Source organism: Orycteropus afer, unplaced genomic scaffold, assembly GCF_000298275.1.
Source record: "Orycteropus afer afer isolate SDZICR_OR568_19922 unplaced genomic scaffold, OryAfe1.0 scaffold00248, whole genome shotgun sequence".
NCBI classification, from domain to species: Eukaryota; Metazoa; Chordata; class Mammalia; order Tubulidentata; family Orycteropodidae; genus Orycteropus; species Orycteropus afer.
The window spans coordinates 3521283-3547883 of NW_006921835.1; the positions used below are offsets into that span (position 1 = coordinate 3521283).

A 26601-nucleotide genomic window follows, 5' to 3' on the forward strand; every position below is an offset into this window, starting at 1 on the left:
TTGTATGTTTCTTGAAATAAATATGTGGATTCCAAAACTTTGATGTGACCATTTGTTTTGCAGCTGCTGCTGCGGCAGACATGGCTTACCACCATATCAGACCTCCCATTGGCTATTCCATCCCCAAGCCCATATCATCTCTGCTGATGCGAGGGTGGAATGCATGTCCTGAAGTGAGTAATTTTTATTTCCTCTTAGAAAATGTGTTATGGTCAAAGTCTGTAGCAAATAGTATGACTCCAAAGTCTACTTTCACTATGTATTTTAAGACTGTCAAGGCAGGAAGACTGATTTGCCTTCTGCTCTTTAGTCTCTAATTGCCTCAAGAAGTCTGAGTGTCTCATATTTCTTTGCTGCTGCTCTTTGATTCTGAAATGTTTCTCATAACTGATTAGTAAAAGAGAGACTAGGGTATGACGGATGAGTCACAGGCTCATCTCAGCTGCTATTTTATTAACTATGCTTGAGCCACACTTAGTCATTTTCTGAAGAAAAAAAGTTGGCACAGATTGGATTTGTGTTGGCTTTTCAACATGAGGCAGGCCTTAAGTAAAGATCCCAGGACCCATGGAGTTTAGTAGCCCAGGCAGAAGGCAGTCAACCTGGGTGCTAGTCCTTTACTGCCTCTCTGGGTGGCTGTGTGATAAAGTGGTTAAGAGCATAAATTTAGCTTCTAAATGGAGCAATGAATGTTATGGAAGGAATAAGCAGAGGAGGAAATGTAAGCAGTGAAAAAAAAAGCATTTTAAAATATGGTCAGAGATCTAAGAGTATAGAAGAGGAAACAGTCATTTAATCCTAGGATGAAATCCCAGGCCATCTGTCTTCAGGAATAGATCCTTCTTAAGTGCACCAGACAGTTAAGTTACTTCATTCTTAGAGACTGACAGAGAAGGAGATTCCATAGCCTCTCCCTGGTAACATAGTTCAGTCTGATGCCTAAGAATCCCCCTTCCAGTATGTTTTATTGTCGGTTGAAATCACTGTGTTTTGGCTTCAGCACATTGCCTAGTCTCTGAGTGTGGGGAATTTAGTTCACACTGGAAATTCTCATATGTAAGGGCCTAGTGGCCTTCACTTTCCTACCCAATCCATCCCCATTATTGTCATCGTTTTTTAATAAGGTCTTATTTCTGATGCTTCCTAAGTACCTTACCACTCCCTAGCAAGGCAGCAGACAAAGAAAAGCTATTACTAACTTCGGGAAATATCCCACCAAAGAGAGCTAAATAAACCTCAGTTCTGCTGTTTGGAAAAAGAAAGCCAAGTTTTCCATGATTTTTTTCTAAGGACTAAATTCAGATAAAGTCATTATCCAACCTAAAAAGAGCATTAAAAGACTATTAAGAAAAATAAAAATTCTTATGGGACATGAACTGAGTATGTCAGAAAAAATAAGCTCTTCCCCTGATGATAGATAAGCTCTATCATCTAACCATGTATCTGACTTACTATGTACCTGTATTTATTTGTTTCAAATCTCCCTTCACAACCAAAATGTTAGCTCCATAAAAACTGAGACTTTTTCATTAGTTGTTTTGTTTGTTTTGTTTGCTGCTGTAATCCCAGCATGTAAAACCATACCTAGTAGACACTCAAGAAATATTGGTTGAATAAATGTATGAAAACCACTATGGTTTATCAATGCCTCTAGTCTTCTTGTCTAGATTCTAAAAGCATTGTCTTAAAAATTTGTCCCTTAAAATACTTTTGGAAAAGCTTTTCGGTCTTTAAGTATGAACCTCAAGCATATTTTCTGAAAATGTCAAGTACCTAATGCAGAATTTTCTTCTCTCTGTGGGATGTTACCTCTTCCAGTAGAATCCCTTTTCCTTTTCTTAACTGATTCTTCGTAACTGTATATTAGCAAGTCACTGGCAGCTTCAAAAAAACATTGTTTTGGTAGAATGAAAGCCACAAACAGGCAGTTGGTAAATGAGAAATAGGAACCTGTATAGGACTTTGTTGTTGTTGAGTAAATATATAGATACAGATATAGATAGATACAGAAAAAGACCAAAGATTGAGCGCTAAGTGGAAAAATTCTATAAAGCAGGAAACCCTATCAACATAGCATCTGGGCCCTGGGGAATGAGGTGTTCAGGGAGAAAAATGGGAAGCATATTGAAAAGCCAAGTTTCATTTCTCTGGCAGTCTGTGGGCATGTTGGTGAGCTGGGCCCTGCCTGGCTGCAAGTGTTCTACTGTATGTGTTATCTACCTCAGAATTACCAAGTTGAGCTACTGCAGTAAGTGATAAGCCTGAGTTGTTATTACATTGCTCAATCAGATCTTAACCACAACAGCAGGCTAAGTGGTGAAGAAAAAGGGCTAGTTTTCTTTTTCTTCTTCAACAATTATTTGAGTTTCTACTATATATTTCCTTGGGAGAGGCACTGAAGATTCAATGGTGAGATGTTCTCACTGGAACTTAAAGCCTTGGATCAAAAGGAGAGTAATTGAATAATACACATTAATATTTTTAGAGTTACAAGCCAACATGAGTGCTTTCAAGGAAAACAAGAATCCATGAGGATGTACACCAGAGAAATTCTAGCAAATTGAGGGATAAAGAGAGAGTGCAGGTCAGAGAAGGCTTCCCAGAAGTGACACTTGAGCTGAAATAGTGAGGATAAACAGAAGTTTTCTGAATGAAGAGAGTTAGCAAGAGAGAAAAATAGTCCAAACAAAGAGAAGGTAGGCAAATTGTTGGAAAAAAAGACAGACAGAAGAGACATAACTTACTGTAATATTGTAGTCACTGAGAAGTTAAATCTCAGGATCAGGCATCATTTGAAACAAATTCATCTTCAGATCTCATGCTGTCCTGGTCATTACTTTCTAGGTTATCAACTTCACTACTCATTCTTTATTTCACGTTGGTCTTTGCTTCAGTCCTTGAATGTGAAACACAATATTGTTCCTTATATGTATCTTCTCAGTCAAGACCCATAGAGATAGAACATAGGACAGTGAAAATGCCAGCCTACTGGAGATGGGCTGTGCTCACTGGGTAGATAGGATCAGATTTTGGAAAGCCTTGAAAACCAGACTGGGGAATTTGAACATAACATTTAGAAATTTTTATATTTTTTTGTAGACTCTTAAGAAGCAAAAAACAAAACCAGACTCACTGCCTTGGAGTCAATTCTGACTCACAGTGACCCCCATTGGGTTTCCAAGCCTATAAATCTTTATGGAAGTAGACTGCCTCATCTTCTTCCCACAGAGCTGCTAGTGGGTTCAAACTGCTGACCTTCTACTTCATGGCCAAATGCCTTAACCACTACACCACCAGAGCTCCTTCTTATGCAGCAAAGAGGTATGGGAAAAGTAATTTGGGGAGGAAAATTCATCTGAGTATCATATAAAGGATTTATACATTTAGTCCAAAAGAAAAATGTTTGTAGTTCCTATAGTGAGGCAGGTACCAAATTATCACCTAGTGTTCTGGTTACCTAGTGCCGCTCTGACAGGAATATACCACAAATGGGATGGCCTTAACAAACAGGAGTTTATTCTCTTATAGTTTGGAGGCTTTAAGTCCAAGTTCAAAGTGCCAGGCTCTAGGGGCTGGATGAAAGGCCCTCAGCCTTGGCTTCAGCTCTGCCTCCAGCTCCCGACCCACTGAAGGTAGAGGGTTTTCTTCACTCAGCTGCTGCCTGCTGAGGCTTCTAAGCCCAAGGTTGACAAGTAAAAAGGCACAGTCCCGATGTTACCAAGGTCAGCAGAGCATGGCAGGCTGCTGCTGAACAACGACATGGCTACATGCAGGGTCCAAGTGTGCCATAAGCTATAGACCATTCCCCAAGGCTTCTGATTAAATACAGGAAGCAGACCACATTCCCTAAGGCAGCTCCTCACAGTAGATTCCTCCATGGAGTTGACTACGAGTCTCATCATGGGGAATACTACATCCAGCTGCCCAGCCACTAAACCAGGCCCAGCCAAGTTGACACACAAACTGAACTACCACATCAGTGTGCATTGGACTGGCTAAGCATTGCTTCTTTATGTGTGGACTGTGAACTACATGCCCCAGATTATTCTGGAGTATTCCTTAAAATGAAGATTCTGGGTTAAGCCTTGGTGATGCTGTCGTTAAACACTCAGGTAACAGCAAGGTTGATGGTTAGAACCCACCAGCCGCTCAACAGGAGAAAAAACTTGGCAATCTGCTTTCAAAAATATTACAACCCAGGAAACTCTATGAGGCAGTTAGTTCTACTCAGTTTTATAGGGGTATAGGGTTGCTATGAGTCGGGTTTGACTCCGCGGCACATAACAACAACAACAACAAGGTTGCTATGAGTCAGAACTGGCTGGATGGCAACAACAACAATGACATTCTAAACCTAGTGAATCACAATCTCTGGGATAGAGCCTGGGGCTATTCATTTTAAGAAGCACCACAGGTGATGTACGCCCAATAAAGATAGAGAACTAGTGGGCTGACACTGAAGTAAAAGACACTGAAGTCCAAGCGACCAGCTGGGCTGCTATTGCAATAATCCAGTTGATTACAAGGCAAAGACTACAATGGTTACCATGGGGATGCAGGGTTAAAGGTAAACCTGAGAACCATTTCAAAGGAAACCTCATAAGGAGGTGAAAGATTGGATTTCAGAAATGGAAGGGAGGAAAGAGTGCAGGTGAATTGTCCTCACAGCCTTCTGAGAGTCAGCTAGTGACCAGAGTACTTGTTAGGTCCTTAGGTACCTGGAATATCGTTTGCAGTGAGAGGACAGAACAAAGCTCAGGGCTCTGCAGTAAGGTGATAGTGCACAGAAAAACAGAGACGCAAAAAGAAAAGATAGCTGCTGAGAAAAAATTAACTGAGTCTACAAGGCTGAGCGAAGCTGTCAATTAGAATAGAGTAAATTTATCGCGCAAGAAGTTGGCTTAGATGTTCTTCTCACCTTAAAGGTGCTTAACAAAATGCAAGTGAGATCAAGGAGGCAGACAGATGGCACAGAAGTTAAGCTCAAGCAGAAAGGCTGAACAAAAATAGAAAAGTTAGAGTTAAAAGCAAAGATGTTTCAAATCCAGGGAAAAGAGAGAGGTAATAAGGTGAAGGACTTTGCAAATAAGAAAGTTACATCATTTGCTGGCAACTCTGAATAAGAAAGGAAACAAGACAGCTGAGGCATATAAGCTCATGTATTTAATTTAATTTAGTCCTTTTAAAAAAGCTTTATAACAATGCCCAGTGTAGATATGAAGGTATAGAGACTGAGACAAAAATAGAGATGGGGGAATAGGCAGTTTGTTGCCTTTGTAACCTTTCTTTTTCCCACCAGGAAAGGTGAGATATTATTATATTCTATCCTGACAGTATGCTTTCTAGCATTTTAATCATAAAAAATGTTTGAGTATTCCTATATTTTTTCAAATAAGTGTAGCTTTGAATGAGAGATGCTTATTCTAAGTATTCTTTTAAATCTAATATTTATAAGCACATTTAATTCTTCTGCATAAGGAGTACTCACACCAAACAATAGTGGCTTGCTAAACTCAAGAGATCAAATCTTGAAAGCTTACATACTAATGAGTTATTTAGTTTTCAAAATCTTAAGTTAATAACAATTGGCAATAGAGCTAGTTAAAATTCCTTTTTGTTCAGGATCCATTGTGTTGAGCTTGAAGCGCTGAATTTATTCCTCTTTTAATATGATTGAAGCCGAGATCCCCACCTAGTGGACTTAAAGGATTTTGCAGATTTTACATAAACCCCCTACCCTGGAAATACGTAAGTTTTTTTCTGAGAAAAATAACAGGTTTTAAAGACTCCTACACATAACAACAACAACAACAAACTTAAAATCTAGGAAAATTGTCAACAGAACAGTTGCAAATGGATGAAATACACTAATATGCATAACAGCTAGGCTAAGGTTAGCAAAGCCCAATTTTTATTTTCATACCATAATTAGGAAAATATATCAGGCACAAATATGAATATCTAATCAGTTGTGTAAAAAGCAATATTGTAATACTGCTAATTGAGATGTGTGTAATAATTTCCATAAAATAAACATCAAATGTAAATCTGTTCACATACTTTTTTTTCTTATTTAATCTTTCATTTGTTTAGAGCTTCTTTTTTTTTGTTTTCATATGTTCAGATGCTTTTTCAGGCCTAGGCAAAAGTTACTTTTTCCTATTTTCCCATTCCCTATAGAAGTGTACTCAGTTAATTACGTCAAACATATCTTGTGGCTCCGTCTTTGATTTTTGCATTATATTTCACTGTGTACTTTTATTTCATTGATGACAAAGAATTACTGAGGATTTTGCCTCCAATAGGATGCATTAGAAATGCATGCAAAGGCTAGGAGCTGTTTGTGCGTGCCTTTGAAGAAAGCTAAAGTAGAAAATGATTATTTGAGTTATTTTGTTCACTTTGTTCTGCCTTTAAAGGTGATGTATTAGCATATTCAGCAGATGGTGGATACAGTGCAGGTTTTGGAGCAGAGTTTTCAGCTTCATTTATTCTGCTAGGAATTAGAGGCACCTCATTTTCTGCCTCAAAACTAATGTCTTTTAACTCTGGTAATGCAGAGACTGCTTCATGTTTCTTTACTGTCATTTCACCTTCTTCATACACACTGTTATCTTTATCGGGTTGAGTATTTTGAACTTCTCTCAAATCATGCACATTATCGTTAATCTGAAGATCTATTTCACTACAAGGTATTCTATTTTTATTCTCGTGAGAACTCGTGATACTCAAATCCTTCTCTGGAACAGTTGCCTCGACAGAGCTTGAATCATATAATAAATGTTTTTCACTTTTTCCATTTTCCCACCTTTTCTGTTTTTCTTTTGTGGTCCCATTTGAGGTCACTTGTGTGGTCCAAACTAACATACTAGAATCCGGCTGGCTTTCACAGAGCATTTTGTTCTCTTCTTTCCCTACTATTTTTATCTCTAGAACTTCAGTGCTATCATCTCTGGGCAATGCGTTTGTGCTGTCAATTCCTTTTTCACTGCTATTGGTTAGATGCCAAATGACTTGATTACTAAGAGGAGAAGTACTGATATCTTTTGGAAACTCTATTCTATTTTGGTATTGAATAGAATTTGTCTTTATAACTTTTAGGTTTCTCTTGGATTGCATCTGCTGAATGAGAAAGGAATCATAAGTTTCTGTTTTAAGAAGGTTTTTTCCAACATTATTTCCTCCTTCATCCCTAATGCAACTGTCCATAGTATGATGTGATTTTTGGGTTTCTGTCATTAATGTTTTTTCTTCATTTCCAAGTTGTATGTGACTAGATTTTTGCTCTCCATATTGTAAAACTTGATTTTGCTGTGCAATGGACTCCTTATTGGAAGTGTCAGTCTCTTGAATACCTGGAAGTTGTGTTTGATTTCTCGGGGACAAAGAAAACTGTTTTGCCTTTGCACTGTCACTGGTCTTTGATTTGTCCTGTTCCATGTGTTCAGAGGGCTCTGGTGAACCTTCATTAGTAAACTTCCAAGAATAGCAAGATGGTAAAACATCACCCCCTGTATTTTCCCAAGTAGCTAGTAAATGGCCAGGAATTTCTGGTATAAGGTGAGTTTCACCTTCCATTTTCTCCTTTGAGAATTGGGAGTGTGAATGCCTGTGATCAGCTATTATGGGTGTGGGCAGGGGCAACATTGAGGCATTTCCATCAGGAATGTGATCAGTAGGGTGACACCTGCCTTCCACAGAGCTCTGGCTAACTACAGACAAGCTATTCACACTGAGTAGAAGTGCATTTTCACTGTTTCTTTTCCAAGATGGTGTCTGCTTTGGGGCATGTGTGAGAGCCAGCTTATCTGAAGTGAGTCTCACATAGTTGTCACTCTCTACCTGTTGGAAAATGTCTGTAGAGGACACAAGGTTTATTTTGGCTTCTTTCTCAGATGCTTTGGATAATTTCTTGGGAGGCAACAATGCATGTTTACACTTATTTGGGAATTCTGAAAAGGACTTTTCTGGATGGACCCTGACTTTTCTAAAAGGTCGTAAATTTAATTTTATCCTTAAATTTTGTCCTTGAATTTTCCCTTTGAGGTCAGATGGATTGATTCTCTTCTTTTTCAACAGCTGTCGATCAGTAAGCCATTGTCTTCTTGCATTTCTCCACCATGGGTTGCTACATTTTTTGAGATCCAAACTGGTTAGTTGGTTACTTTGAATTTTCTGCTGTTTCCCATGAGTTGCTGTTTTAGGCAGCATCATCAATGTATTTTTTCCTATGAAATCAGGACCAAGGAAGCTAACCCTCTTTGGGGAATATGTTTTCTTGACTTTTGTTGATAACTCTGATAATTCCATGTTGTCCTCGTTCATAAGGAATTTTTCTATTGCACTGTTAATTTGGATTTGCTGTTTCTCAGGCTTTGAATGGTCTCTACAGTGTGGCTTCTTGTCTTTCTCATAATCTTGAAATTGATCACAGGGCACATACTTACAGATAAAAGAATTGTTTGGCTGGAAATACCTAGGCCTGCTCCATTTTAAAAGTCTACAAGGATCATCATATTTTGATCTTTGTTTTTGTATGAACTTATGTACATAGTATTCCTCAACCTCGGGTGGCTTGGAAGATGAGCTTGTAATAAAATGTCTCTGCCTCTGAGGTTGTAAGCCATTGTCTTCTTTTTCTATTGGAGGCTGCCATGATTCATTTGTTAAATGCTTTTTAAGACTTTTTCTTGCCAAGGTTGAAGCGGATGTTGCATATCTTCTACTAAATGTGTCACTGCTGATATCTGCTGAACAATAAATGTAGGAATTTATCACTCAACAAAACAGATGTTTAGAAACCTTATGAAAGGTATTTAAAAAACAAAAGAACTCTTCTTATGGGAATTCATGAGCATTTTTCTAATTTTCAACCAAAGCTACAAAGGGCATTTGACAGTTGGGTGTGTTTACAATGAAATTTTTTATGACCATATTTTGATAGTTGTGATGCTGACCTAAAAGCTGTGGAATTAGAAATAGAAATATTATTCATAGTTGTACATATATTGACAAATTTTTAGTTAAGTTACCTTTAAATAAACACAATATTTAAATCCCTTTCAAATAGCCATAGTAAATTGCTTTCTTCATTCATTTCCTATTCAGAACTTAATATTAGGAAAAAAACATGGATGTAATATTGAGTTGTGTTCATGTTGCAAACAGAGAATAACCTCAACAACAAAAGAGAAATACTCTGCACTATTCTGATACTATTATGAAAGCAGAGATCATGTCTGTTTCATTTCCATCATTTAATACATTATTCATTATTTATTTATTTATTTTAAAGCAAATAAGTATTTTGGAATATGGCCTGTTTCAGCAATCTCTTGCTGGGACTTTTAAATGAGGTACATGTTAATATACCATCAATGGTACATGTTAAATACTATTAATGATTATTAATGTCTAAAAATGGCAATAACACTTACCATCTATTGAGTGCATACTAACAACAAGGCACTATGTTAAATATGTATGCATACCATCTCATGTAATATTCCTAAAAGATCTGATTCATTGAATAGGACCTTTTGCCTTATCATTTTTACAGATGAAGAAATAGGGTTGTTGTTGTTGTTGTTATGTGCTGTCAAGTCGGCCCCAACTCATAGTGACCCCTCCTTGGGTTTCCGAGGCAGTATCACTACGGAAGTAGGATTGCCCAACCTTCCTTCCGAGGAGTGGCTGGTGGGTTTGAACCATCAGCCTTCTGGTTAGCAGTCAAGTGCCTTAGCCACTGTGCTACCAGAACTCCAGAGAGAGTTTAAATTCTCCCTGAACCATATGACAGCTGAGTGATGTGGCCAGGATATGAACTCTGAAACTAAGCCTCATGTTGTTAACCACACTGCAGTTAATTACATCTTAGTGGTTCATTTTCTCTTTTTGCATAAAATCATTTCTTTTGTCCAGAGAATGAATGAAGTATTTCTATTCATTGAGAGAAAGAAGGAGGTGAATTGAGGCCTAGACTAGGATATAATTCTAATCTAAATTCTATAATTAATTTTCTGAGTGACCTTAGAGAAAACACATAGTCTCTGAGTATCAGGAGGTTGAACTAGATGGGAACTTTATATAAGCATCCAAATTATTCTGGGGAAAGAACTTGTTGCCTTCATCAGATTCTCAGAGAGTTCTGTGACTCATAGGTAAATATTAAGAACTACTGGACTAGATCATCTCTAAAGCCCCCTCTAACCCTGAAATCCTATTCTTCTATGTTTCCAAGTTGGAGTGCACTGCCTCCTGACTGACTTCTACTCTGAGGCAGATGTGGCCTTTATTGCTCTCTCTCCAAGCACCTGTTGTGCGCAGCTCCAATACAATGCTTGATATACAGCAGAATGTAAAGTGTTTCTTAAAAAGCAACGGTATTTGATTTGGCAAACCAATGGTCTCTATGTGAAATAAGGGACTAGGTTTTAAATAGTTAAGACACTACATTTACTACTTTCCCTTCAGTAGGAAGTTCCCACAGAGAAGTTGAAGCATTGTACAATGAAACATCTGCCCAAGGTATGATTCTATTAAAAGGTTAAATGCTTCTTCCTTTATAAAATAAAGCCAATTTGATCAGATTTCTTTGGCAAATGCTTCCTTCCATGGCCATCCCTCTCCTGAGTCAAATCATTACTCCTCAGAAACTGGTAAGAACTGGAGTCTGGGAAATGCAATAGCATGAATTCACATCCTGCCTTACGCTCCATGTAAAAATAACATGTGGTTTCATTCTCATCCAATTGTCCCCAAATCCATCCTTAGAGCTAGATCCCTGTGGTAAGAATTTCTTGGTGCAGCACCTCTGTCATTCATATTCTGGGAGAAAGCTCTGCTTGTTGTAAACCAATTCAAATAAATGACAGGAACCTCTTTACAGAGCAGCTGTCAAAGTTTTCACTGCTAAGCCTGAAAGCATTGCCTTACTATTCAGGAAGAAAAAGGAAGACATTTAATTCATTGCCTCCACCTAAATATTGACATCGCCCATGTACAGTGGGTAGATGTCATGGCCAGATTCACTTGGCTTCCAACATGGAACAATGAATTAAGTCCTGACTTTCCCTGGACTGGGAAGTTATCATCCTTGACAGCTCAGCAAGCGAAGTATGTTTCTTAACATCATTCCTGAAATGAATCACTAGCATTAGAAGACCCATTCTTCTAACATGTCATGCTCTGGGAAGGTTGCTTACTGCAAAATTGGCATTAGAGCTCGAAGGATGTTGAAATGGAAGCCGATACTCACTCTCCCATAAATCTTAACAACGCTATTGCTATTTTAAAAATCCTCTTCTTCTTTTTCTTTTTTTTTATTTTGTTAAACATTGTTAGATGTGGGGTCACAGAATCCACTTTCCAGGAGGCATGGTATATGTTCTCAGATCCTGACAGTGGAGACTCTCCATCTACAACTCACCCCCCCCACACACACACACACACAAATCTGGGATCTGTAGAAGAGGAGTAAACTAGTGCTACAGTGATTTTTATGGCATTCCCATGCAAAGAAAATTACAAGATGAAACTCCTTCAGAGAGAATTAAATAAAAGGGTGCTCTAAAATGAGACAAACTTACCTATTGTTCGTGTTACATGTGACAGGGGTTGAGGTTGGACTTCCTCAGGCTCACAATTCCTCAGCTTTTTAATTCTCTTTGGACAGTATCTTGTAAGTAAGCCTGTTTCATTAAAAGCTTCCATATCCCCTGCAGGCCCTGTACATCTTGACTGTAGCAATCTGCCATCGAGGCAAAAGAAAGTGCTGTCTGCCCCATGGTCCTTCCCTTTCCGGTTTCTAAATGATCCATCAAGAGCTGTGGACTTAGGGACCAATGTTGCTTGATGGCTGTTTTCCTGTAAACGTGGCATTTCCTTTCTGGACCCCACAATGGACATGACCTTTATCTCGTTTTCCTGAGTTAAGTGGCACTTATAGTGTCCTTTCATGCTATCATTTCTTGCCTTGTGAGCACACAGGGATTCATCGAAGGTTCTGCAACAAAGGTTTTCTGATGTGTGTTCATTTGCTTTGCCTTTTTGGAGTTTCCACTTAAACACAACTAAACCCAGGCAAGTGAGACCAACAGCTCCTGTGACAAATAGAGAGAGCATTAAAAGCAACATATAAATCACCAGATGTGAAACCCACAAAGATAGAGATTAAAGACTTTAAGGGCATCAGGAAGGGTGCCTAGTCCTTTGCCATTAAGAAATATATATATAAGATCAGACAGAGGCTATTTTAGTGACATTGTTCTGTTTTCCAATTTGGATCTTTCTTTGTATACCTTAAAAATTATGACACCATAATCTAGAATCCCTTTAGTAGAAAAGAAAAAAAGGAGGGAGATTTAGTTCAGGATGAAAGAAGATAATTCCTACATTATTATTATTATTTTTCTCTCCCTATGAAGAACTAGTGTAATTCCCACTTTCCTAACTCATTGGTCCTGTATTCAATAAAAATAGACCTCATTCAGAATATACCCTGAAATTTTTATGTACCATAACCTCCTACTCAAATACAACACCTAATACTGCATGCCATTGCCATGTTTTAATCTTCTTAAATGCCACCCTGAGCCCAAAATACTTATTTGGCTTCCCATTAGCATAAAAGCCAAACTTCTTTGCATTCTAGATTTGGTACAATCTGGCCATAACCTTCCCAGTCTTATTTTTCATTATTACCCACATTTAAACACTGTATTTTGACTCTTCATTCATTGGTGTTAAAACCTGTTCCTAAGCCTTTGCATATACTCTCAGTGATGCTTATACCTTCTTTCATCTCTGTGTATTTGAATCTTATTTATCCTTCAAAATCTAAATCAATAACCTCAAACTCCTTGAGATCTTCACTGTTTTCTTCTGTCTTGCAAAGATCCCTCCCTTCTGTGAGTGTCTATGATAAAATGATTGACATCTGATCTCAGACTGACTGGTCCTGTAATTTCATGTTCCATGTATGTATATAGCTTATCCTCTGAATAAATTTATTTAAAGTTGTACTTCTAGAGCCAGGGTGTAAAGTTTAACCTGTTCCTACTTCACTTTTCCTATCTCAGCAAATGGCATCTCTAACCACCAGGATATTCAACCCAAAAGTATTTGAGTTATTCTCTACCCCATCTCCATCACAAGAAATTTTCTTTTTTTTTTTTCCTTATTACATATCACAACAAGGATCTCTGGTAGTGTAGTGCCTAAGGCACTTGACTGCTAACCAGAAGGCTGGCGGTTCAAACCCACCAGCCACTCCTCTGAAGGAAGGTTGGGCAATCCACTTCCATAGTGATACTGCCTTGGCAACCCAAGGAGGGGTTGCTATGAGTTGGGTCTGACTCGACAGCACATAACAACAACACTTATCACAACATGGTATTCTTATTGTCATCTATTTATTTGCTTGTTTACTGTCTGTCCTCCATCACTAGAATTAAATGTGGTACTGAAAGAGACCCCTTAGTCTTATTCATCAAGACTGCCTAGTACCTAAAACTTGGGAACAGGGGACACACTCTAGAAATGGTTATTGGCTAGTCTTAAAAAACAGAAAAATGTCTGATAATAAAAAGTTCTGGGTGATCTAATCTTTCCAGAAGACATGGTGTCACTACAGATGGGGGATGATCTGTGGTCTAAGCCCAGCTCTGCCTGAAACTTGCTCTGTGACCTTGGTCAAGTCAGTTCTAGAGAATTCATTTCCATCCTTGAAAATGAGGACAGTTGAATAAGATGGTCTTAGCATTCTAGGCTTTTTGGTGGATTCACCATGCCTGGTCCTCTCCTCTGGGCCAAGTTTAATGAAAATTTAACTTTTTTATTTTAACTTGAAAGATAATGGAGTAATGCGTGGATTATTTATTTATTTATTTGATTGCTTGCTTATTTCTTTCTTTCCTTATTTATTTTCTGTCAAAGATGAAGAGTAACCAAAGGAAATAACAGTTTTTGATAAATAATTCCAATCCTTGTGAGGTTTACCAGATCTTGAGATTTTATAAACTATTTTAATTTGACAATAATTTACTTTTGGAAAATGCTGTAACACAGTGAAATAAGTTAATCTTTACTAAAGTCACAATAATTTTAAAGAGTAACAGCAAAGAAGTAGATCATAACTTTTTTATTGCCAGATGCTAGTATTTGAGTTATTCCAAACATGATTTTGGATTTAAAATGTTGAAAATAATAACATTTTAAAAGTACTCATTATCTTTTGCCTTGAAGTCAGAAAACCCAGGATTCAAAGGCCTGATATGCCATTTTCCTTTGACAAATTTTCTAACTTTTCTTAGCCTTGTTTTTCCTCAACTGTCAAATGTAGATAATTAATATCCCTCAGAGATTAATGAGATAACATATATGGCAGGGTTAGTACAGTGTTTTGTGTGGCTGGGCTCAATGAATAGTCATTGTGGTTTATGATTGCTGCTGCTGTTATTTTTGTTTTATATTGCCCTACTGAATTCTGGAAGACTCAACTGTAGGGGAAAACAAAGATTAAGAGATTACTTTGTATTGCTGATGCAGTTTCTAAACCAAATAATAAGAAAAGAAAGATCTAAATTTGCTTAAACACATGCATTAAGCATTGAAATGAAAGTAAGCATAATCTGATTATAGGATAAAGTTTCTCCTCTAATTTTGTCTAAACAGCAAGGAACCACTAAATCTCCGGCTGTTGATGCTACAGACATATTACCACTCAGATATGGTCACCTTCCGTTTGTTCAGGGAGTAAAAGTAGCAAATGAAGCTTGTAGGCAGGCCAGATGTGCTATGAAGAAGGTGATTGCATTTTCATTGCCATAGGCACAAATGCTATTTTTAAAAAATATTGTAACAATCTGTCTGAGTTGGAAAAATACAGAAAATCACAAAATTAGTGATATGCTTTCATTGCTGTATTGTAAACATGCTACAGTCTCATGAAAACTGTTTCTCCACCAGGTCACAGTATAGAAAGTGTTAAGACATTAGTTTTTGGTGCCAAATAGACACTTATTAGTTTTAAATTCACTGAATGTGATTATTTGTTTTCCTTTGAATTGGGGTGTTATCTATAGTTGAAAAAGACAATGAATCAGTGCTAAAATTATACTTTAAATCTTTTCCCCATGATCTTCAGATAGAGATAATTCACCATACTTTTACTTCAGAGGGAGTAGAAGCTTAATGGAGTAAGGTCAGCATCTTTTTAAAGAAGGATATCTTTCAGAAACATCATTTTTAACAGTTGTTCCACTACTTGTCTATTAGTTTGTTGTACTATGGTGGCTTGCATGTTGCTGTGAGGCTGGAGACTATGTCACCAGTATTTCAAATACCAGTAGGATCACCCATAGTAGACAGGTTTCTACAGAGCTTCCAGACTAAGACAGACTCTGAAGAAGGAAGGGAACATCCACTTCTCAAAGATTGGCCAATGAAAACCTTATGAATAGCAGTGAAACACTGTCTGATATATTACTGGAAAACTTTATAAATAGCCTTGAAACATTGTCCTATATAGTGCCAGAATATGAACCCCTCAGGTTGGAAGGCACTCAAAATACAACTGGGGAAGAGCTGCCTCCTCAGAGTAGAGTTGAATTTAATGATGTGGATGGAGTGAAACTTTTGGGACCTCTACCTGCTGTTGTGGAATGACTCAAAATGAGAAGAAACAGCTGTAAATATCTATTAATTATTCGAACATAGAATGTATGAAGGATGAGTCTAGAAAAATTGGAAGTTGTCAAAAATGAAATGGAATGCAGAGAAATCAACATGCTAGGCATGAGTGAGCTAAATTGGATGGCTTTGGCCATCTTGAATCAAATGATCATAAGATCTACTATGCCAGGAATGACAAATTGGAGAGGAATGACATGGCATTCATCATTGTAAAGACTGTTTCAAAATCTATCCTGAAGTACAATACTGTCATTGCTAGGATATAATCCACATGCCTCCAAGGAAAACCAATTAATACTACTATTACTCAAAGTTATGTACCGACCACCGAAGCCAAAGATGAAGAAATTGAAGATTTTTACCAACTTCTGTTGTCTGAAATTGACCAACCGTGCAATCAAGATGTGTTGATTATTACTGGTTATTGGGATGCAAAATTTGGAAACAAAGAAGAATCACCAGTTGTTGGAAAATATGGCCTTAGTGATAGAAATAACTCTGGAGATCGTATGATAGAATTTTGCAAGACCAACAACTTATTCATTGCAAATACCTTTTTCAACAACATAAACAGGAACTATACATATGGACTTCACCAGGTGGAGCATATAGGAATCAGGTTTATGACATCTATGGAGAGAGTCAATGGAGAAGCTCAATACCTTCAGCCAAAACAAGACCGGGAGCTGACTGTGGAACAGACCATCAACTGCTCATAGGCAAGTTCAATTTGAAGCTAAAGACAATTAAAATAAGTCCACAAGAACCAAAATATGACCATAATTATTCCTCTCCTGAATTTAAGACCATCTAAAGGATAGATTTGATGCATTGAACACCAATGACCAAAAACCAGAGGCATTGTGGGATAACATCAAGAACATCATCCATGAGGAAAGCAAAAGGTCATTAAAAAGACAGGAAAGGAAAAAAAGACCAAAATGGATGTCAGAAGAGACTTTGAAACTTGCCCTTGAGCAAAGAGTAGCTAAAGCAAATGGAAGGAATGACAAGATAAAAGACCTGAACAGAAGATTTCAAAGAGCAGCTGAAGGAGATAAAGTCAATTATTATAACGAAATGTGTGAAGACCTGGAGTTAAGAATCCAAACAGTAAGAACATACCTGGCATTTCTCATGCTGAAAGGACTGAGAAAAAATTTAAGCCTCGAGTTGCAATATTAAAAGATTCTAAGGGCAAAATATTGACTGATTCAGAAAACATCAAAAGAAGATGGAAGGAATAAACTAAGTCACTGTACCAAAAATAACTTGTTGATATTCATCAGTTTCAGGAGGTGGCAAATGATCAAGAGCCAATGGTGTTGAAGGAAGAAGTCGAAGCTGCACTGAAGGAATTGTCAAAGAACAAGGGCCCAGGAATTGGTGGAATACCCATTGAGATGTTTCAACAAATGGACACCTGTGCTGGAGGCACTCACTCATCTACACCAAGAAATTTAGAACACAGTTACCTGGCCAACTGGACTGGAAGAGATCCATATTTGTGCCCACTTCAAAGAAAGGTGATCCCACAGAATGTAGAAATTATCAAAAAATATCATTAATATCATACACAAGTGAAATCTTACTGAAGATAATTCAGAAACGGTTGCAGCAGTATATTAACAGAGAACTTCCAGAAATGCAGCTGGATTCAGAAGGGGATGTGGAGCAAGGGACATCTTAACTGATGTCAGATGGATCTTGACTGAAAGCAAAGAATACCAGAAAGATGCTTACTTGTGTTATTGACTATGCAAAAGCATTTGTTTGTGTGGATCTTAACAAATTATGGGTAACATTGAGAACAATGGGAATTCTAGAACACTTAATTGTGCTCATAAGGAACCTGTTCATAGACCAGGAGGCTGTCGTGTGAACAGAAGAAGGGGATACTGCACGGTTTAAAATCAGGAAGGGAGTGCATTAGGGTTGTGTCCTTTCACCATACTTATTCAATTTGTATGCTGAGTAAACAATCCAAGAAGCTGGACTATATGAAGAAGAACGTGGCATCAGGATTGGAGGAAAGCCAAGATGGCACAACCTTGCTTGCTGAAAGTGAAGATGACTTGAAGCACTTACTGATGAAGATTAACGACTACCGTCTGCAGAATGGATTATACTTCAACAAAAAGAAACTTCGGTCATATTGTCAGAAGGGACCATTCTCTGGGGAAGGATATCATGCTTAGTAAAATGGAGAATCAATGAAAGAGGGGAAGGCCCTCAATGAGATGGATTGACACAGTGGGTGCAATGATGGGCTCAGGTATGTATAGCAAGTATCGTGAGCTAGCACAGGACCGGGCAGTGTTTCGTTCTGGTGTACATAGGGTCACTATGAGTCAGATCCAACTGAACAGCACCTAAAACAATGACAGTTGTTCAATTATTAATTATAGAAGTATGATGGTTTATATGATACTGAAACCCAGCATAGATGTAATTATATTTATAATTTATTAGAATTTATCCATCTGCATTTAACTTCCTGCCATTTTGACAAAACTTTGGAATTGTCCAGAACTTGTATCTACTTCCACAGTAATATGAAGGGTTAATTTGGTAAGATATAGTCTGAAAATAGATTTAAAAGATACCAAGTATCTATTAATTATCCCTCAGAACTAGTATTTTAAGAAGCATGTAGAAGGGAAAAAATGTCTGCTTCCCTATTGCTTTTTAACTGATAGTATATTATTTCTTGGTACATGTAATTCATTTGACTGCTAACCAGAAGGCTGGGAGTTCAAAGCCACCAGCCACTCCTCAGAAAGAAGGTCGGGCAATCTACTGCCGTAGTGATACCACCTCGGAAACCCAAGGTGGGGTCTTTATGAGTCAGATCCAATTTGACAGCAGTGAGTTTGGTTTTCGGTTTTTTATATGATTTTTAAAACAATTTTTTTGGGGATACAAATTCATTTTCAGGTGAGTTTGATAACTGCTAGTGGTAGATTTTGTGTGGACCTGATGCAGGTCTCCATCTATCTTGATTAAAACTATAACTGTCAGCAGTTAAAATCTGATATTCTATTAATTCACTGGAAAAATGCTATGGAATAATTATTGATAGCACATATTCACATATATCCATTTACTCCTAGACACCATTCTGGGCTTCTAGGCTTCCAGCTTTGGCACCCTCACAGCTACCCACCACAGCAGAGAATTTCACCTCCTGACACAAGGCTAGGAGAACAGCACATATATTATTGAGCTAGAAATCTAATACATGCATACTTGGTCTTCTACTAATGACATCAAGCATCACCTTTTATAATTCATCCAGTGGGATTTAACTATAACTGATGCATAGTTTTGTGTGTGTGTGTGTGTGGTTTTTTTTTTTTTTTTTTTTTGTAGTGGTGGGACCACCTTAATCTAACATAAAAAAAAAAAAATTAGAGAGTTGACTATTATCCTCCCTTTCCTTGTTCTGGGGAAATGTGCTAAATTTATGAAAGAGTTGGACAAACAAAAATCTTGGAGGAATTTAAATCCCCAAGGCATAGAGAGGTTAAAGAGCTTGCCCAAAGTTATGTAGCTAGTGGCAGCAGAGCCAAGATTCAGATCTGGGTAACTCCTGCAGTCCAGCACTGTGCTGTACAGCCACCCTATGGGAGCATGCATGTGATCGTCATAATAGGATTTCTTCTTGGACTTGATAAAGCTCACTGAGATGCCTAAAAAATGAGTGCCTTGAGGAAAGGGACTACATTTCCTGATTTTTTTTTTTATTTTTTAATCTCTGTCTTCTAGCTTCACAATAAATACACAAGTACTCTTTAGTGAATGGATAAATGAAGGCATGAAATATAAATACTACTACTTCCTTACTAGGAGCTCTGGTAGCATAGTGGCTAAGGCACTTGACTGCTAACCAGAAGGCTGGTGGTTCAAACCCACCAGCCACTCCTCGGAAGGAAGGTTGGGCAATCCTACTTCTGTAGTGATACTGCCTCGGAAACCCAAGGAGGGGTCGCTATGAGTCGGGGCCGACTCAACGGCACATAACAACAACAACAACAACAACTTCCTTACTGGAGCTCTGTTGGCACAGTGTTTAAGGCATTTGGCTGCTAACCAAAAGATCGGCAGTTTGAACCCACCAGCCACTCCATGGGAGAAAGATGAAGCAGTCTGTTTCCGTACAGATACACAGCCTTTGAAATCCTATGGGGCAGTTTTACTCAGTCTTACAGGATTGTTGAGAGTCAGAATCAACTTGATGGCAATGACTTTGGCCTTTGGTTTTACTTTGTTACATTACAGACACAAAGACTGAAGTCTAAGTGGCAAGTTAACTTGCTCAGGATCACAGTGCTAGTTATATTAGAACTGTTGTGTGCCACTGAATCAAGTCTTATAGCAACCCCATAGGACGGAGCAGAACTGCCCATAGGGTTTTCTAGGCTATTATCTTTATGGAAGTAGATGGCCACATCTTTCTCCTGCACAATGATTGAGGGGTTAGAACCATCAACCTTTTGGTTTGCAGCCAAATGCTTAACCATTGTGCCACCAGAGCTCCTTATACCAGGACTAGAACTCTTGAATTCTGGCCCAGGGCTCTTTCCTATATGTTTCACAACTTCTCTGCAACAGGAAATTCTTGAAGTCTGTGTCAAATCAGCTATCATCACACTACATCTACTAACAACCTCTCCTTTCTACAAATCCTAACACATTCCCCAACTGCCTGAGAGAGGCATGGTTTGTTGAACATCAAGATGAGAGTAAGGGAGATGAGAAGGGCACACTTTTCTCTGGCATACCTGCAAAGCCAAGGACAGTCATCAGGGTCACATCCTGCCCTGGGTGGATGGGACTTCTGTCCTTTAGAACCAGAGTGAGGTTAGGAGTCTTGGAATCACAGTTGGTCTCTGACAGCCTTAGTAAACTCTCTGCAGTGGCCACAGCTGTAGGGAGCGGCTGACAATTTAGGTCCTTGGCATTCCTGAGCGTGCGAGCAGAAGAGGTAATGTAATTTCTTAAAAACTGGGCAAGGGGGTGGAGATCACAAGTGCAGCTCCACTGGTTCTTATCTAAGTTCAGAAGGATTAAGTGCTTCAGTGGTGTGAAAACATCAGGTATGTGGACCAACCTGTTGCGGGAAAGGTCCACTTCTTCTAGTTGAGGCAGGGGCCGGAAGGCATCTTTCCCGATGTAGGAAATAAAATTGTTAGATAAATCCAGGCACCTGAGACTGGGGAGATGTGTGCCTCCAAAAGAACTGTCTGTCAGATTAGTGATCTGATTCCCATCCAGCTGGAGCCGAGTCAGGGCCGTGGTGTTTCGAAACCAGGACCCTCGCAAGGTGTTCAGAGCATTATTGCTAAGCACCAACACCTGGAGGCTATGGAGCTTGCTAAAGGTGTGGTCTGGAAGCGAATGGCTGGATATACGGTTGTGCTCCAACAGCAATGTCTGCAACTTGGTGAGGCCTTGCAGAGCGTCCTCATGCACGTCCTCAATGCTATTCCTGCTTAAGGAGAGCAGGGCAAGATTAAACAGGAGGGACAGGTTGGTGCTCTCTACAGAGGAGATGTATCCGTCGGTGATGATTAAAACCCTGGTGGTCACAGGGGCTGCTGTGGAGAGGAAAAGCAGACTAAGAAGCAGGATATACATGAGTGTCAGGGTGGAGAGCAGAAATAATCAATACCCTCTAAGCAATCTTATCATCTGAGCAAGAACAATAAAGAAAATGAAAAGGAACTCCCTTATTTCTAAATTTAAGGGGAAGCTGATTATTTACCAGAATGATGGATTTTTATATTCTTTGTTACTGTGACATGTTTGTTTGAGAAACATAAACCCATCTGTTCCTTTGGATGTCAAAGTTAATTCATTGTTGGGGATGATTAGCATTAATGTTATTTTGAAGGTAGATATTTAAGCTTCCTCTTTCTAAGCCTGTGTACTGACCTGCTCCAGTCCTGCTGCCCCAAGACAGACTCACCCAAGAGCTGAGCATGTTATCTGGGCTTCCTGGCCAGTTCTCCATTAGCAGTGTGAAGTCAATCATTCTTTCTCTCAAACATAAAGGTATGGGGTGGGGTGGGGGAAGTGAGAAGGAGTGTTGGTTTGTGCTTTTTAGCCCCAGGCTAAAAGTTGGCAACTTAGTTAGAATCTTTATTCTCTCCAGACAACCCAAGGATCTGTCAGTGGGGTTCTCATTATAGTCTGGGCCATCTTGGCCTCCTGTCTTATATCTGTTCCCTCCAATGAAGTCCATCATGTGATGACAGGTGGTACTTCGGGCTTCCAACTGCTAAATCCCTTCACCATAATCAGTTTAGAGCTATCACTGCTCTGTCATTAGAAATCAAAGCATTTTAACTCAATAAAGATGTATTATAATCAGGAGTCATTGTAGCACATCTTTATCATGTTAAAATTGTTTTGATGCAAATGACAGTGTCGTAAGCATGGAGGAGTCCATTGTCCCTGGGAGGTCTACAGGTGATATTAGAACAGTCAGCTGTGAGGGAAGCAAATCGCAATTCCCTTATGAAATTCAGACTGCATCTCTGAAACAAAGAGATTACAAAAAAAAAAAAAAGTATAAGACAAAGAATTTTCAGAGTACCTTCTTTTGAAAGAATCATCCTATCCATGCAGCACAAGCAAACTGACAATAGAGTATTTTAAAATGTCTTAATTGATTGCTTTAATTCTGTTAAGTCAGGCCAGTTTTACATTTTGGTCCTCTCTCCACTGTTTTTGCTATGGAATGGGTAACATGTTTTTTGGACTTCGTGCTTGTTAAAGTAGAGGGTCAGCAAAAAAGGGGAAGACCCTCAACAGGATAGATTGACACAGTGGCTGCAATGATAGGCTCAAGCTTGGCAACAGTTGTGAGGATGACAAAGGCTCCAGCAGCATTTCATTCTGTTGGCTCCACATGAGTCAGAACCAACTTGATGGCACCTAACAACAACAACAACAACAATCCATTAGGGATTTGTCAACTCTGGGGGGAGCAGGCTATTGTTTCTGTTGTTTACTTCTTGTCTTCAACTAGACTGAAGCTACACTGACAAGTAATCCATTTGCTTCTCTCTGTTTATGAAATCTAACTTCACAAATGTGGCATTCTGTAAATGAGAAAGAAGATAAAGATATGCAGCAACATGGATGAGCAATATTTGTTTCTTATAGACATCAACTATCTCCGATCAGAAAAAAAAAAAATGTAATGAAGTCAGCAAATCATTTTAGAGAGTGAGAGATTAGTGTTTAAGTTTTCAATACTAATGGGAAACAGTGTACATACTAAGTTTTGTCACCCAAGTAGTTTTGTCTTCCTGTTAGGGATGGCTGTTATATCTACCTCCTAATTCTCATAGAGTCAGAGAATTTTAGAAATGAAATTAACTCATCTTTAACTTAGACTTCTTTCTGAAAAGTTTCATTGACAGAGTTTATAGCTTGTTTCTCTCTTCTTGGATATCAGGATGTAAATCACATTCTCCTCAAATTCGTTAATAAGGTATCTTATTAAATTGTTGACTTAAGCAAGCAATATGTAATGAATACAGGCAGTGTAACTTGTTAGCATTTCTACAGCTCATTTACCACCAATAAAAAAAGACTAGACTTTCAAAATTAGATGCACTTTGATAATAATCTGTTTCACTTGTACATCACTTAATTTTACTAATGCTGAACAATTGCAGTTCAGGTTTCTGATTCATTGGTTGTTCATCCAGCCAGTGATAGGGTTCAAATCTGTACAAAATATGTACAAAAATATAATTAATTATAATTATGATTATGATTTCTTTTTCCTTCTTCTTACAGCATTTAGCTGCATGTAATGATTGTATTCTTTTGAAATAGTAAAATATTTCAGTTACCTTGAAGGTAACTGAGAATAGTTTTGAGACAACCACAAGGAACAGGAAAAAACAGTGTTATTAGTCTTTAGTCACTGTGAAAGGGTTTGCTTTTTAGAAGTTTACTTCTTTCTGGCTGAGCCCAGAGAACAGTCCTTTCCGTATAAAAGGGATGACAACAAATTTGCCAGGTAAAGTGACCACTATATTTTAGAATTACTTGTTTTATTACCTACTATATATGTTAGTTGATGACAGAAGGTGATATCTTTAGCACACACTGTGCATGATGCAGGACAGGCTGCCACCAGTCGAAGCATGATTGCAAAGAGTATGAGCCATCCACCTGAAAAGACAATAGAAGCAGTGCACATCATGATTTTGGCATTTAGTTTTTATATTTCAGTATACTCAGTTCATGAGGCATCTTAGTGATTGCTGCCTTTGAATGAGCACCTTGGAACTCTCACAAGATGCCAGATAAATGGCTGTTGTTTTTCTTATCTGCCACTGAGTGGATTCCAACTCATAGTGACTGTATAGGACAAAATAGAACTGCCCCATAGGATTTTCTATGCTGTAATCTTTAGGGGAGCAAATCACCAGTTCTTTTCTCCCATGGAGCAGCTGGTAGGTTCAAAACACTGGTCTTTTGGTTAATAGTCAAGTGATTTAAACATTGCACCACCAGGGCTCTGTGATAAATGGCTAGAATCTTTAATTTGCATAGAATTTAAATCAAACTGCTGAAGCAGTTGACCACATAATTGGTATAACATAGTCCACAAAGACAATGTTCTACATCCTACTTTAGTAAATAGTGACTGGAGTCTTAAAAGCATTGGGAGGGCCATCTAAGGTGCAAATATTGGGCTCACCCTGTCTGGAGCAAAGAAGGGTGAAGAAAATCAAAGAGTCACGGAAATAATTAGTCCAAAGGACTAATGGACCACACAAACCCGAGCTTCCACAACCCAGACAACAGAAGAATTAGATAGTGTTCAACTACCATGGACAAATGCTCTGGAAGGGATCGCTGTAGGAGGTCCTGGATTGAGTGGGAGAAAAATGTGGAACAAAACTCAATATAATAATAATAAAAGTAATAATAAAAGACTAGGCTTATTGGTCTGAGAGAGACTGGTGGAACTTCTGAGACTATGGCACTTAGACACCCTTCAAGTCCTAGAAGCAAAATCAAACTATGGCTAAACTTTCAGCCAAATGATAGGCCTATTAAGGAAAAAATAATGCCAGGGAGGTATGCATTCTTTAGAACCACCCATCATATGAGATCAAAAGGACAGCATTTGCCCAAGGACAAATCTCAGAAGATCAGAAGGGATAGGAAAAAATGATGAGTGGAAATGGTAATACGGGGAGGAAGTGGGAAGAGTGCTGTTACATTGTAGGCATTGCAATCAGTGTCACAAATCACCTGTGTATGAATTGCTGCATGGAAAACAATCTGCTATGTAAACTTTCACCAAAACTACAATAAAAAGAAAAAAAAGTCACTCTCACTCTAAAATCAACAATCTTAAGTTTTAGGGCATATAAAATTGTATTGAACTGTGAATATATAAGGCTTTTTGTAAGGTGCTTTGGAGAATAAGTTATATTAACAAGTATATAAGGCTTTTTGTAAGGTACTTTGGAGAATAAGTTATATTAAAACCTGATTCTTGCCCTAAGAAGATTTCAATGGAAAAATAAATAAATAAAGAACTTTACTGTAAATGTAAATTTGTATTTATTTATTTGGCTTATTAAATATCTGGTACCGAGATGGCATAGTTTACATTCAACTGTTCACCTAAAGGTTGGGAGTTCAAATCCGTCCAACAATACCATGGAAGAAAAGGCCACTAAGATTACAATCATTAAGATTACAGTCAAGAAAACCTTATGGAGCAGTTCTATTCTGCAACACCAGCCACTCCTCAGAAGGAAGGTTGGGCAATCCTACTTCCGTAGTGATACTGCCTTGGAAACCCAAGGAGGGGTCGCTATGAGTCGGGGCTGACTCGACGGCAAACAACAACATTCTGCAACACATAAGGGTTACGAGTTGGAATTGACTCAACAGCAATTAAAAACAACTAAAAAATAAGCTACTTTGCAAAATACATTACAGCTTACAAAGATTTCACACATATATTGTTATTGGCAGGTGCCATGGAGTCAGTTCTGACTCATAGTGACCCTGTGTACAACAGAATGAAATATTGCCCGGTCCTGCACCATCCTCACAATGCTTGTTACGCTTGAGCCCATTGTTACAGCTACTATGTCAATCCATCTCATAGAGAGTCTTCCCCTTTTTCACTGACCCTCTTCTTTACTAAGCATGATATCCTGCTCAGTGCAATAGGGTAACTGATTTCTTGACTGCTGTTTCTCTGGGTATTGGTTGTGAATCCAAGTAATATGAAATTTTTGACAACTTCAATCTTTTCTCCATTTATCATGATGTTGCTTATTGGTTCATTTGTGAGGATTTTAGTTTTCTTTATGTTGAGGTGTAATCCATACTGAAGACTGTGGTCTTTGAACTTCAATAGCAAGTGCTTCAAATCATCTTCACTTTCAGCAAGCAAGGTTGTGTCGTCTGCATATCGCAGGTTGATAACGAGTCCTCCTCCAACCCTGATGCTGCATTCCTCTTCATATCGTTGCTTCTTAGATTGTTTGCTCAGCATCCAGATTGAATAATTATGTTGGAAGGATATTACCCTGATGCACACCTTTCCTGATTTTAAACTGTTCAGTATCCCCTAGTTCTTTTTGAATGACTGCATCTTGATCTATGTACAGATTCCTTATACGCATAGTTAAGTGTTCTGGAATTTCCATTCTTCTTAATATTATCCATAATTTGTTTTGATCCACACAGTCGAATGCCTTTGCATAGTCAATAAAACAGAGGTAAATATCTTTCTGGTATTCTTTGCTTTCAGCCGAGATCCATCTGACATCAGCAATGATATAACTCATTCTACTTCCTATTCTGAATCCAACTTGAATTTCTGGCAGTTCCCTGTCAGTATATTGCTAC

General features: G+C 38.3%; 1 protein-coding gene across 1 annotated transcript in view; it reads left to right on the top strand.

Moving 5' to 3' along the window:
• LOC103204430 (serine/threonine-protein kinase TNNI3K) overlaps nucleotides 1-26601 on the top strand; it is a 661050-nt gene that overhangs the window by 542460 nt on the left and 91989 nt on the right. The window contains exon 23 of the mRNA XM_042782150.1: nucleotides 64-173. Coding sequence (XP_042638084.1) covers nucleotides 64-173 — 110 coding nt within the window. The remainder of the gene's footprint in view (nucleotides 1-63; nucleotides 174-26601) is intronic.